We start from the raw sequence: 12,472 nt of genomic DNA on the forward strand, positions 1-12,472 counted from the left end.
TTAAATAGAGTTTATATCAAATATTTTAGATATTTTAGTATAAAAAAAAAACATATCTTAAATCACTTAATATCCATATTCATTTCGTTTCCGCCAAGTCTGAAACAGCTAACAAAAGAAAAAAAAAAGGGAAAAATAGAGGAGAGAGAGAGAGGGAGAAAACCCGGTTTTTGGTGATTTGAGCCCTTTTTTTTCCTAGTTCGTCTCGAGGTAGGTTACATTACGCCTATCTCAATTTTTTTTAAAATTATATAATTTTTTGATCAAATTTCAGTTTTTGTTAGCAAAAAAAGCAAATAACTTTGCACTAGTAAAAAATTTATCGTGTAACTTTTTGTATGTTATAAAGATTACAATTATATACATTTTAAATATTTTACATAAATTTTTTTTTTAAAAAAGTCTTATATAATTTTTCGATCAAATTTCAGTTTTTGTTAGCGAAAAAAGCAAATAACTTTGCACTAGTAAAAAATTTATCGTGTAACTTTTTGTATGTTATAAAGATTACAATTATATACATTTTAAATATTTTACATAAATTTTACAACGACGATTTTGAATTTTATTAAATTTGCATTAAATAAAAAATTATATGGATGCTGAAAAATAGTGTTGTAGTACGATAAAATTCTTAAAATATTATTTTACACTATCCCTGAAAATTTTGTTAGATTTCTAAAAAATATGTATTTTTGTCTAGAAGGTTTTTTATGTTGCCACCATTATAGAAAGCTGTGCAATTGTGACACATACTCAATTACTCTTTAACTAATATACTGTGATAATATATATGCATATACAATTAAATTATATATACTGGGAGATATAAGAGGTCAAAATTCTTTGAGATTTTATTTGTGTTGAGAACTATTCTAATGCCTATAAGTCATGTTCTGGTGGCTATAAGCCATATTATGGTGCCTGCATATATGCTCTGATATTATAAACACAAAATGGAGACATAAATGGCCAAAATTCTTTGATATTCTATTTGGATCCGGAGAATATGATACGAATTGTTTTATGATATATATTTTAATTTATTTATTTGCTTAATAATATTATTTAAATAATTGAATACCTAATATACTCTTATTATATTTCTCAATATATTGATTTATTATACTGTATTTAACTGCTTTTAAATATTTAACAAAATTTTTAATAAATGAATTTTAAAATTTATATCGTGTTGTGTGGCCTGCTGAGCTTTTGTAGCTCACTACGATTTTGCTTATGATTTTCAAGATATGGGAAGGGGAAGGAGACTGTTGATTAGCAACTTAAGATCCGATCTGTGTTTATATGTATTTTCCTATTTTAATTTTTATATAGTTATGATTAGTTTATTATTTAGTTATGTAGCTTCTGCATGTAGTCATGTACAGCAGTATAAATATATTTTGATGAAATAAAAGAAATATTGTAGATGAGTTTATTTTCAGTATTTGGATGTGTTATTAGCTCTATAGTATATAGTTATTTAAAATAAACATTAGAAGAGAATATGAATATTTCAAAATTAGATCTTGAGATTTGTTTGTCACAGTTCAACACGATAAGATCGGTCCTGATTGGGCTAGGTTGTGACATTGCATCAAATTATATATTCTATATTGCAATCAGGATAGTGGAAAATGTTATCATTGCCTGATAACAAACTAAAATATCTCTAATGGAGAAAATGACATAACCAATAACAACCCAAAAAATTTTTAGTCATAAATATTTTCACATAAACCCATCATATAAGCATGTGAGAGAAGAGAATAAACTAAGAAAAAGATTTGTGGCTGTAAAATTCTAATTATGAAGGCCTTCTAAGCAAAATATATGTTCATATGCTACTTACTAGTAGGTCTTAGCTCAAAATAGGCTTTTAAATGTAATATATTTAATTTATAATATATAATAGAAATATATGAATCCTAAATAGCTAGCAATCATCTTATTTGTATTCAAATTTTTCTTTAAAAAAATTACATAGTTGCCACTTGAATCATAGTTATTTTTAGTTTAGAATTTGATCAAAATGGAAAATAATGATTAAGATTTTATTATTAATTTTAAATATTGATGATAATTTAAAAAAAGATTTACATATATATCATTCTATATTATTCTATTCACATATCTAACATCTAAAATTTTAATATTATATACATATCATCTATAGTTCATTTTTATATCATATATATATATATGATATGTCATCAAGAAATTATCTTGATCGGGCAAGAATCTCGAGGCAAAATCAAGCTAGAAACTTCAAAAATTAATTCTGGGATTATATGAACTTCGATTTCAGCAAACTTACCGTCGAACTGATCGTCTCGGAAATACGAACCCAACGACACCAAAATCTACTCAATCTGAGCCCAAATGAGTCCAAATCAAGGACCCAAAGCAATATTGGAAGGTTCAAACCACAAATTAAGTTATCAAACGGTTTCCAAACATGACGTGTTTATAGTCAAATCGAGCGGCTCGACGAGACAAATCCAACGAGCCCAAGATCGGCAAATTCTGACATCATTAAGACCTTCAAATGTCTGATGAACGATCCACAATCAAGGGATTCAATATCAGCCGTCCATTCAAACCACTCCCGATTCACCCCTGATCTCTCACCTATTTACAGGTTATGCTACTCCAGAAATCTATAAATAGACCCCTCATTTCTCTTGTGAAGGGGGCGGAAGCAAGAGAAGAAGGGGAAGAGAAGAAGGACAGGAGGAAAGAACTCATCCTCGACCATCGCTACTGGAATTCTGTCCAAGTGACACCGAAATTCTGTCCGACCTCCAAGTGATGCCGAAATTCCGTCCGACTTCCACGGGACACCGAAATTCTGCTTGAATACCATCTAAATTAAGAATTCTCCTCGGCCTCCAAATGACGTCAGACTTCTACCCGACGCCGGACCTCCGCTCGTTTCCAAAATTCTACTTGACGCTGAACTTCTGCCAATTGTCGGACTTTCACCAGACATCTACCTTATGTTGGATTTCTGTCCATTGATGGTCTTCTACTAGACGCTGTCTTTCTGACCTCCGTCGTTAGACAACGATTCTTCCGACCTCCTTCGCTCATCGACTACGGTCCTTTCGACTTACATCGCACACCGACTACAGTCTTTACGACCTCCGTTGCCTTCCAACTACGGTCCTTCCGACTTACGTCGCACACTGACTACAATCCTTCAAACCAAACAAATACATCAACAATGATGCTTTATATTCTCACAATGTAATGTACTTTATAAGATGTACATCAAACTAAGGCCTTCCCCAATGAAGGACCTCATTTGTAATCAACTACAATACTAGTGGATTCATTTATACTGGGCCATGCCTCGTGGTTTTTCCCCCTATTCAGGGTTTTCCACGTAAAAAACTTAGTGTCTCATAAATATTTTATTTTTATATGAAATATAAGTGGTAGAAATGAAATATATAAGTGATAAGAATGAAATATGAGTGTAATATTTGATATTAAAATAATATAAAATGATATTTATGTAATATTAATTTTTTTTAAAATATTAAAATATTAAATATTAAATATATAAATAAAATGATATAGAATGATATTTATGCAAATCGCTCAAAATTAATTTTACAAATAACTAAAAATTGAGCGAAATACTTCCGACTCTCCGATATATATATATAGGTTGCCGCTCCTTTTTCCTTCGGGTAGGGAGAGCGAATGAGCCTCTTTCGAAAAGGACTCGCCGTGCTCATGAGAATTCCAATGAAGGCGGCAGCTACCAGTGGCCAGCAGCTCGCAACCACCCCTCCATTTACACCGGCAAATGTGAGCCATTTATTCCCCTATCCCTGATTTTAGGTATCCAGCTTCTTGTGTCCTCACCGGATTCGCTTCTCCCGACTGATCACAGGATGCCTCCTCGTCGGCCAACTTAGAGAGCCATACCTCGCGCAAGGTTGCATTGGCTGATGTGAAGGAGTGGATGCAAGCCTCTATCGCAATCCCATCTGATAAGATCGAGTTCGTGGACGCCAACCTTGAAGAATTTTCTAAGGTTTATCTTCTATTTATGAGAAACAAAAGGATAAACGGCTTGATCTATTTACTGAGGTATGGTTTTAAATGTAGGGTTACTTGAGCTTGCCGCAGGAAGGTCGACGGGAGCTGCTTCTTGTTCTGGCGAGAGACTACGATGTGAACCGGGCGAGAGTTCGTGAGCTGATGGCGCAGTATCTGAACTTAGGGTTTCCTCAGGAACCCGAGAGCAGTTGCGTTTTTTCTTTCTCCTTTTTTCTCCGGCTTTATTTCCTCGTGAATCCAGATGAATTATAAGTGAAATATTTAGAGCTTGTGCAGTTACTGAGGACGAACAATCGCGAGGTCAAATCCGAGATGAGGCATTTTTGGCTTCCTGTTATAGGACGGAGCGGAACCTTCGCATTGCTCTTAAGCCGATGTATGATATTTTCTTTGAGAGGCTGAATGCATATCCCGGTGGGTTAAAGATACTGGCTGTTCTTCGTGCTGACCTGTTATTAGTGATTGAGTAAGCTTTCTCATGTTGTGCTTGACTTAGAGGAGAATCTATCGATTGGATACTTTCATATGAAATTGGCATTGCATCTAAATCAGATAATCTTCTTATCATGTTTATTTAACCAAAGGATATATCTTTTTTTTTTTTCCATCTAACCGAAAGGATATATGACTTTAGAAAATGGAAGTTTGTTCAGGTTTGGTAGGCCATAACCATTAGTAGTCTTATCCCAGCAATATAAGTATGTCGTGGAACAGTATTTTGGTTGACTTCATTATGACTGAAAGGTCACGGTTTCAAATGTAGGGTAATGTAGCTTAAACTTTCCCAAACCTTGCATCAATGGGAGTTTCATTGTACCATGCACGGTCTTTTTTTTTTTTTTCCCCCGAATCAGAGAATTACCTGGGAATTGCTTGTGAGTAGGCCAATCCTATGGCTTGGTAATTTAGATGCTTATTCTTGACAAGGAATACACCCTTTTTTAAAGGTTTTATAGGGTATTATGTAAATGTGTTTCCTGATTGCTTATGCATATTTCTTATGATGTAAGTACTTTTTATTCAGGAAAGAAAAGCTGCCATCATTGCGAGCTTTAGACTTATATTTGAAAGAAAGACTCATAACTTGGCTGAGCCCCGCAGCTTTGCACCTTCATCAGATTACATGGGATGATCCTGCATCCTTATTAGAGAAGATTGTAGCATATGAGGTTGGGTCATCACTGAATAATTAGTTTAAGCTTTTGACAATCAGCGGTTTCCAATTATAAACTTGGTTTAATTGATTGCATTCATAGGCTGTGCATCCCATTAGAAGCCTGCAAGATTTGAGAAGACGGTTGAGTACTGGTCGCCGTTGCTTCGGATACTTTCATTCAGCAATACCAGGTTAGCTGATGACCCAAGCTGATAAGCATGCTAATTGATCACCTGTGTATGCAGAAAAAAAGCATGCTGTTCTCTTCTGTCCATATCTATGTAGTATAAACATATCAATTTCTTTTATGTAATTTTTCATTCAGCAATACCATGTTGCTAATGTTGCTGTAACATATGCACAAATATATATATTTTCATTAGGTGAGCCGCTTATTTTTATTGAAGTTGCTCTTTTAAAGGAAGTTGCGAAGGCCATTCAGGTTACTTTAACAACCTCAAATTTGCATTTTTCAAGTGTTAAGCACCAATTGTTCAGAATGGTCATTTTTTATCTTGTTGGTTGACACTAGGAGGTCTTGTGGGATGATCCCCCATTTCTTGAGAATGAAGCAACTTGTGCGTTATTTTACTCTATATCATCGAGTCAGGTAAGTAATGATTTAGCTGGAAGATGATCTGTATACTAATTATTTATTTATTTTTTTCTTTTTGAGAACCACAAATATAAATTTCTAAATGGGATTCTCATAAGTGGCATAAGCTGTTGCTCAGGTGGCAATCACTTATAAGAAATTTTAACTATCAAGAACATAATGAGATTTGAGGTTTTTATTAAGGTAATTGTTTGGCTTATGATCTAATATGTATGTATTATTGAGTTTAGGCCAAACATAGAATCAAGTTGTTAAACCTTTATAAGTTTAAATTGTTATGTTATCATAAAGAAACATGTGGACTATTAGTTTGTGTGTTTGTGAAAGGTACTTTAATATGCATATAGAAGGTTTTCATGCTACTGGATTCCTTGTTGACATGCTTGGGAAGCATTCTTTTTATTAAAGAATATGTTTCTGAGGTAATGAAAAGACTAAATAAAAAAGAAAACCTCAAAGTTTAAAAACAGTGCTTATCATGCAAAAAAAAAAAAAAAAAAAGGAAGCAAAAAGAAAAAAAGAATATGTGCCTATGTCTAGTAACCAGACCTGCCAAATAAGCAATTATAACGTCAAGTTAAGTCAGTTATCAAAATAGAGTTCTTAGAATTACTTGTTATCTGTTTACTAAACAAAAGTGCTTTTTGTATCATGCGCATCTGCATTAGCAGCAGTAGTTACTCTATCATTGTTCTATGTTGTGATCCTTTTTTAAGTGTGATAGTGAAATCATGAGCAAAAGCTCAAGAAAAATCCTTTTTTCCCTTAATTTTCAGAACACATCTAATCCCATGCCTATCTCAATCATAAAACAGATCGTTGAACTTGTTTCAGTTTTTTTGGTACTGCACATAATGAAATTTAAGTAGCTAAATCAAACTGCCATGATTAAGGGTGGCATACATCATTATCATTGAATGACTTTTTTTATATTCAATGATAAAAAATGTCTTGCTCGAGTGTATCGGTTAGAGCTTCACATATTGAGTGTGCTCTTTTAATTCTGACCTCAAAATCTTTAAATGTCCCATCTCAGCAATACTATGTTATGAAGAGTCTTGCTGTCTTCTATCCTTAATACCAACCATTTTAGTGTTTTGTCCTGTTGTTCTTTCGGAAAGATAAATGATGTGCAGGATAGCATACTTCTGTGGACTGGCGGCACATTACACACTCCCTAACAAACTGCAGCAGTATCCACTACCTCTACTTTCTGTTTTTAGTATTGGCACAATTAGTTGCAGCCTTTTCTTATTTGCATTAATATAGTAATAGTAGAAGTGCTAAAGTTACATATAGGAAAGGAGAAAAGAGAGAACAACTTTTGATCTTCATTTTTACAATAGTAATACAAACGAGAATACAGAGGTATTCTTCTCCCTTTCTCTGTTTGCTTGTTTGCTGTCACTTGTTCATTGCTTTTCCAGGTACCTCGATCCTGCAGAAGGACATCAATAAATCTTTGCTCCTATTTATTGAACTTTTAGTTTGCAATAATACAAAATAGGCTAGGCAGTTCTTGTTTTTACTCCTATTCTTTTTAATCTGTTTTACAAATCGTGAAATTCGATACTATCATCTATTGATTTGAAGTTTTGTATGACATCAAGAAAGATTTGACACCATAAAAGAGGAAAAAATTTGTCATTAGAATATTTTCATCCCAAGTCATATTTATGTCATTTCCAGTCTTTACGATTCTTTTGAGCTATTGGTTGCAAGAATGGTGCTAAAAGATTCGAGTAAGGCTGGCCAAAGGCTATCAATAAGTAGAGGGATGACAGGGGACTGGTTATCTCAAATTAGTTATACTGTCAAAAAGAATCATTACATCGATGCTAACATATATGAACAATGCATTTAGATACCCTGCATTGGTTTTTTAATGTTGTGAGTTAAAAAAGGTTCAAATCTCTATTGTTTTTGAATAAAGTCTCGAAGTATCTTCTAAATTGGTCAAAAAAATTGAAGTTTAGTGCCCTCCAAAGAAGATGCATATTGTTAGTATTAAGCCCATACGAGGTATCCATTGAGTCCGAAAGAGTGATGGGAGATGTTGAAGTAGTTTGACTCATAAATCTTTTTAATGGAATATTTAAGACTGCTAGGATATCAAAAGATTTCAGAATCATCATTCTTGGTATTAGCATTTATGGACAAAGAAGATGCTTATATTTGTTGTTATAGAGGAATTAAACTAATGACTTATGAATTGCACAATGAAGTTATGGACGAGGATAATGTAATATGTTTTTTGAAAAATCATGTTGATTTTAGAGATTCAACTTGTTTTTGTGCTACAAAGATTCACCATGGAGGTTTTTCTTTTGCGCTTAGGTAATTAATATAAAAGTATAGAGAAAAAATAGATCTTCATATGGCATTTGTTGATTAGGAGAAGGCATGATTTAGAGCCTTGAGAATTTATTTGGTGCACGTACGGAAAAAGGTGTGTTAGAGCTATTTTTGGAGTTATTTAATATATGTTTAAAGTTTTGTTAGGTAAAACTTGCAGCTATGTAGAGTAACCAAAGAGTTTTCAATCAAAGTTGATTACATCAAGGATTAACGCTAAGTCTAAATTTTGTTTATATTTGTTTTAAAGATGCTTAGAAATGATATATTTAAATTATGTTACCTTGATATATGTTATTTGCCTGTTTGGTGATGCCATCGTTTTGAAACATCTGATGATGTAATTGGAAAGTTATAGTCATGGGGAAATTGTGTAGAATTAAATGGCTTAAGATCAGTAGAACAAGGTCAAGTGTATGGTATACAATTTAATTAGATGGATGTTGGTAATGATAAGTAAACATTATTAAAGATCAATTGAATTTTATGTGCTATTACTTTCCTGATTCTATTACATAATATAAATAATAATAGAGATATAAATGAGCATAAGACTTTAAAGTTAAGACTAAGAAGTTAAAATTTTGATAAATGCCTCAGGAATATAATCTAATTAGCGAATATCATGGAGACATAAACAAAAGCAGTCCAACTATGTTAGATGTATCTAAATGCTTGGCAAAGAAAACGCATTAATAGTCCAATTGATTGTAGTAAAATGAGAATGTAAAGATGTTTATGCGATCAAGCTAGAAATAATGGGCTGAGAATTGATTATATTTGAGAAATGACAAGGCTAGAATCAAATAATGTTAAATTAATGAAAATAGATCTATGTGGTTTGGACATGTATGACAAATGCTAGAAAATCTACCAATTGATGAGCATATAAAATCAGATTGGAAGAATTTTAAAGGAAAATGGATAGAGTAAACATAATATGGATAAAAGTTGTGCAAAAGGAGTTATGTAAAATAAATTTAACACCTTATGAAACACTCAACATGAATGAATAAGAAATAAGAATTCATAAAAGAAACCCTACATAGTTGGGAGAAGATTATTAATGATGACTATGATGTTAATGATGGCTAAGATGTGATGGGAGGCTGTCATTTCAACTTTCCAAGTATCCTATTCAGCTTTTTAGTTGATGAGAGATTTCTCTCCCTTTTGACCATAAGGATTACAATTTTGGAAACACGCTTTGTGTAATAGTGAAGTAAGGCTGCATAAATTAGCCTTAAGTTCACATAGGAGCCCCAAGCACTAGGTACACCTTTTAATTATTTTTGCTGGTTTTAATGTTTTTTTCTTCTTCTAATCATTCTTGTTAAGTGCTTCTTGTGAGTGCGGATCATGTTTATAAACTTTATTTTACTGACCTTTCTCTGATTTTCTAATTTTTTTGTCAACTAATTTGACTTTTCATGAAGGGAACAATCTGAACCAACAAGATTTTAACAACTGTAAATACCGCACTTTAGAATAATTTATTTATATAGTAACGTAAATGCAAGTTAAAAAAAAAGTTTAAACTTCTAGTCTTTGTTCCCCTTTGACCGTAGAAAATGTTAGGAGCCTTATGACCATTTCTATCTATTAACATGGACGCATAAACTGACAGATTAGATTATCAAAATAAAAATATTAAAATGCACAAAACAAAATATTGAGATTAGGTTCTGATTAAAAAAAAAAAGACAACTAAACATTGTCATTCCTTTTAAAGCAACAAATCATGATATGATGCCATTAAATTGACGTAATTAATATTAAATATTTATCTATGTATAACTGATGCAGGACTAAAAGTGAAATGCTATTAGTTCATTTGGATTTTGCACAACTCGTGATTAGAATAATCATAGAACAAAACTACTAGCAATTTGAAACAATGAATCAAAACAAATAGGGGTCACACCCGCTTAGGCCAAATTACGTAGCAAGAGATTTGAAGCCTTCAAAAATAAATTAAGAAAACAACACAATGAAAAATAGTAGTTTCAAAGAAATCCCTAGTCTAACAACAAGAATTAATAAGCATAAAGGCACTTTCAAAACTCCACGTTTACTAAGCTTAGCAGTAGCGGAGAGAGTCGTCCTTTGTGACTACAATCAAGCACAAGATCCAGTTAGACTAAGAAAATAATGAAAAGAAGAAAGGAGAACCTCTCGTCAAGGGGTAGTGGAGATCCTCCACTCGATGCCTTCGAAGTGCTCGTTAATGGCTTCTACTAAAGTGTCCAAAACGCGCTCCACATAGTCCTCAACGGTATGATCAATCCTTGGGTTCACGTCGAAGAAAGTTGATCGTAGGATATCGGTGAAACCGTCCTCGTCCCAAGTTAAGCCGTATTCAGTAGCTGGATCCGCCATTCATGGGGGCTTGGGAATAACTCTCCTTCCGTCTTGCTAATGTTCTTGAATGTCGTCGAAGAGAAAGAAGTTTCTCTTGCACGTGGAGAGGAAATAATCCTCAGGCTCCCTTCCAAAAATCTGAAAACAGTTTCAGATTTTGAGCCAAAATCTGAGAGGGATTTCAGATTTTCTAAGTGTAGTAGGTAGGGAAATTGGAGGGAGAACTTTAGCCTCAATTCAAGTAAGGTATTAAAGAGGGAGAGAGGGGATTGGAGAGAGAGAGAGAGAGGGGGCGGGTAGGAGAGATGGGCCGGCGGTTTGTAGAGGAGGTGGGGATTTAATTTGTTTCCCAAAAGAGAGGTCCACTTATGGGAAGAAATTAAATAGAAGGGGGAAGGGGAAATTCGACCAAGAGAGAATTGGGGGAGATTAGAATTATTGCCTAAAGCAAGGAGGGTCTTTAGGAAATATTTCCTAATCCAAGCCAGAGGGGCCGGTGGCATTAAGGAGAAGGGGAGGGATTTGTGGAGAGCAATTAATGTTACTTGATTTGGTTTTGAATATTAGGAAAGGGCTTTTAAAATCCTATTTGAATTTTAAATTCAAATAAGTTTTAATTAGAAAACTTTCCAAAAATAGAATTCATAAATTAGGAAATAATTTAAATTCAAATTAATTTGGATTTGAACTAAAGGAGTTTCCTAATTTAGGAGCATCCCAAATGGCAAGTGTCATCACAAGCAATGAAGGGGGAACACAAGGGAGGGGATGGAAGGGGTTGGCCGGCGGCTAGGGGAATTGGGGCCGGCAGCCTAGGGGCTCGGGTAGGGGATGGGGCCGAGGGTTTTGAGGGGGGGATGAAGGCTCGGGTGTCGAGAAAGGGTGGCCGGTGGTGGTGGGAAGGGGAAGGGAGGAGAAAGGGAAGGAGAACCAAGAGCCACCGGTGGTAACTGTTGGGTACGACTGGTGGCCTATCCTAGGCTCTACCAAGCTCTCTAACTCTCTCTCTGAAGCTCTCTCTTAAGCTTCAAGAACAAGTGCAAGAAAATTCTCATAATCATTCATTAACTTCAAAACACAAGGCATGAGGATATAAATAGCCAAGTGCACGGACTCAAGAAAAGAAAAGACAATCTTGCCTTAGGGCTTACATACGACATTCCCCACTATAAGAGTACAACTGGAAAAATAATAAAAACAAATATATAACACATGCAAATAGAAAAATACATGAATAACATAAATACTCAGAAATATAAGGACTCGATCGTGGCCGTAGATCAGCGGCCACGCCTCTGATAAACCTTCCATGAGCTGATGTCCCCATCAATAGGGAGACATCAATAGAGAGTACATTATAACCATTGATTATTTTTTATTTGTTTATGATATTTTTTAATAGGGAGATTTGCATACTTACCACTTTATATTATTCTATTTATGTATTTAACACCTAAAACTTTAATATTACATACATATCACCCATAGTTCATTTTCATATCAAATATAAGTGGTAGAAATAAAAAATATGAGTGGTAGGAAGGAAATATGAGTGACATATTTAATATTAAAATAACATAGGGTGATATGTATGTAATATTAAAGTTTTGGGTATTAGATATGTAAATATGATGGTATAAAGTGGTATGTATGTAAATTTTCCTTTTTAGTATTAAGTGGCCCAAAGTCTTAGTAATTGTAACAAAAATAGAAAAAATGATATTGTGGTTTAGTCTAATAAAAATAGCATATACATTACTAACAGTTTTATTACAATAATTTGACATGTTATATGATATAAATATTCATATGCGTGCTGTTTTTTGTTGTTTAACTTTTAATTATTTAAATGACGGGGGATAACTCCTATCTCTAAAATTTATAGTACGCATTGGTTGAGCTTTCAT

At 33.6% G+C, this 12,472-nt stretch overlaps 1 protein-coding gene across 3 annotated transcripts in view; it reads left to right on the plus strand.

Moving 5' to 3' along the window:
* Window positions 1–3,664: 3,664 nt before the first annotated feature.
* LOC110113330 (malonyl-CoA decarboxylase, mitochondrial) overlaps window positions 3,665–12,472 on the plus strand; it is a 46,638-nt gene continuing 37,830 nt past the window's right edge. For all 3 annotated transcript variants that reach the window (XM_020845875.2, XM_020845876.2, XM_020845877.2), the window contains exons 1-8: window positions 3,665–3,822; window positions 3,908–4,051; window positions 4,126–4,264; window positions 4,354–4,543; window positions 5,102–5,246; window positions 5,334–5,424; window positions 5,617–5,675; window positions 5,766–5,843. In XM_020845875.2, coding sequence (XP_020701534.1) covers window positions 3,715–3,822; window positions 3,908–4,051; window positions 4,126–4,264; window positions 4,354–4,543; window positions 5,102–5,246; window positions 5,334–5,424; window positions 5,617–5,675; window positions 5,766–5,843 — 954 coding nt within the window. In that variant the 5' untranslated portion in view covers window positions 3,665–3,714. The remainder of the gene's footprint in view (window positions 3,823–3,907; window positions 4,052–4,125; window positions 4,265–4,353; window positions 4,544–5,101; window positions 5,247–5,333; window positions 5,425–5,616; window positions 5,676–5,765; window positions 5,844–12,472) is intronic.

Source organism: Dendrobium catenatum, unplaced genomic scaffold (genome assembly GCF_001605985.2).
Source record: "Dendrobium catenatum unplaced genomic scaffold, ASM160598v2 fragScaff_scaffold_156, whole genome shotgun sequence".
Taxonomy (NCBI): domain Eukaryota; kingdom Viridiplantae; phylum Streptophyta; class Magnoliopsida; order Asparagales; family Orchidaceae; genus Dendrobium; species Dendrobium catenatum.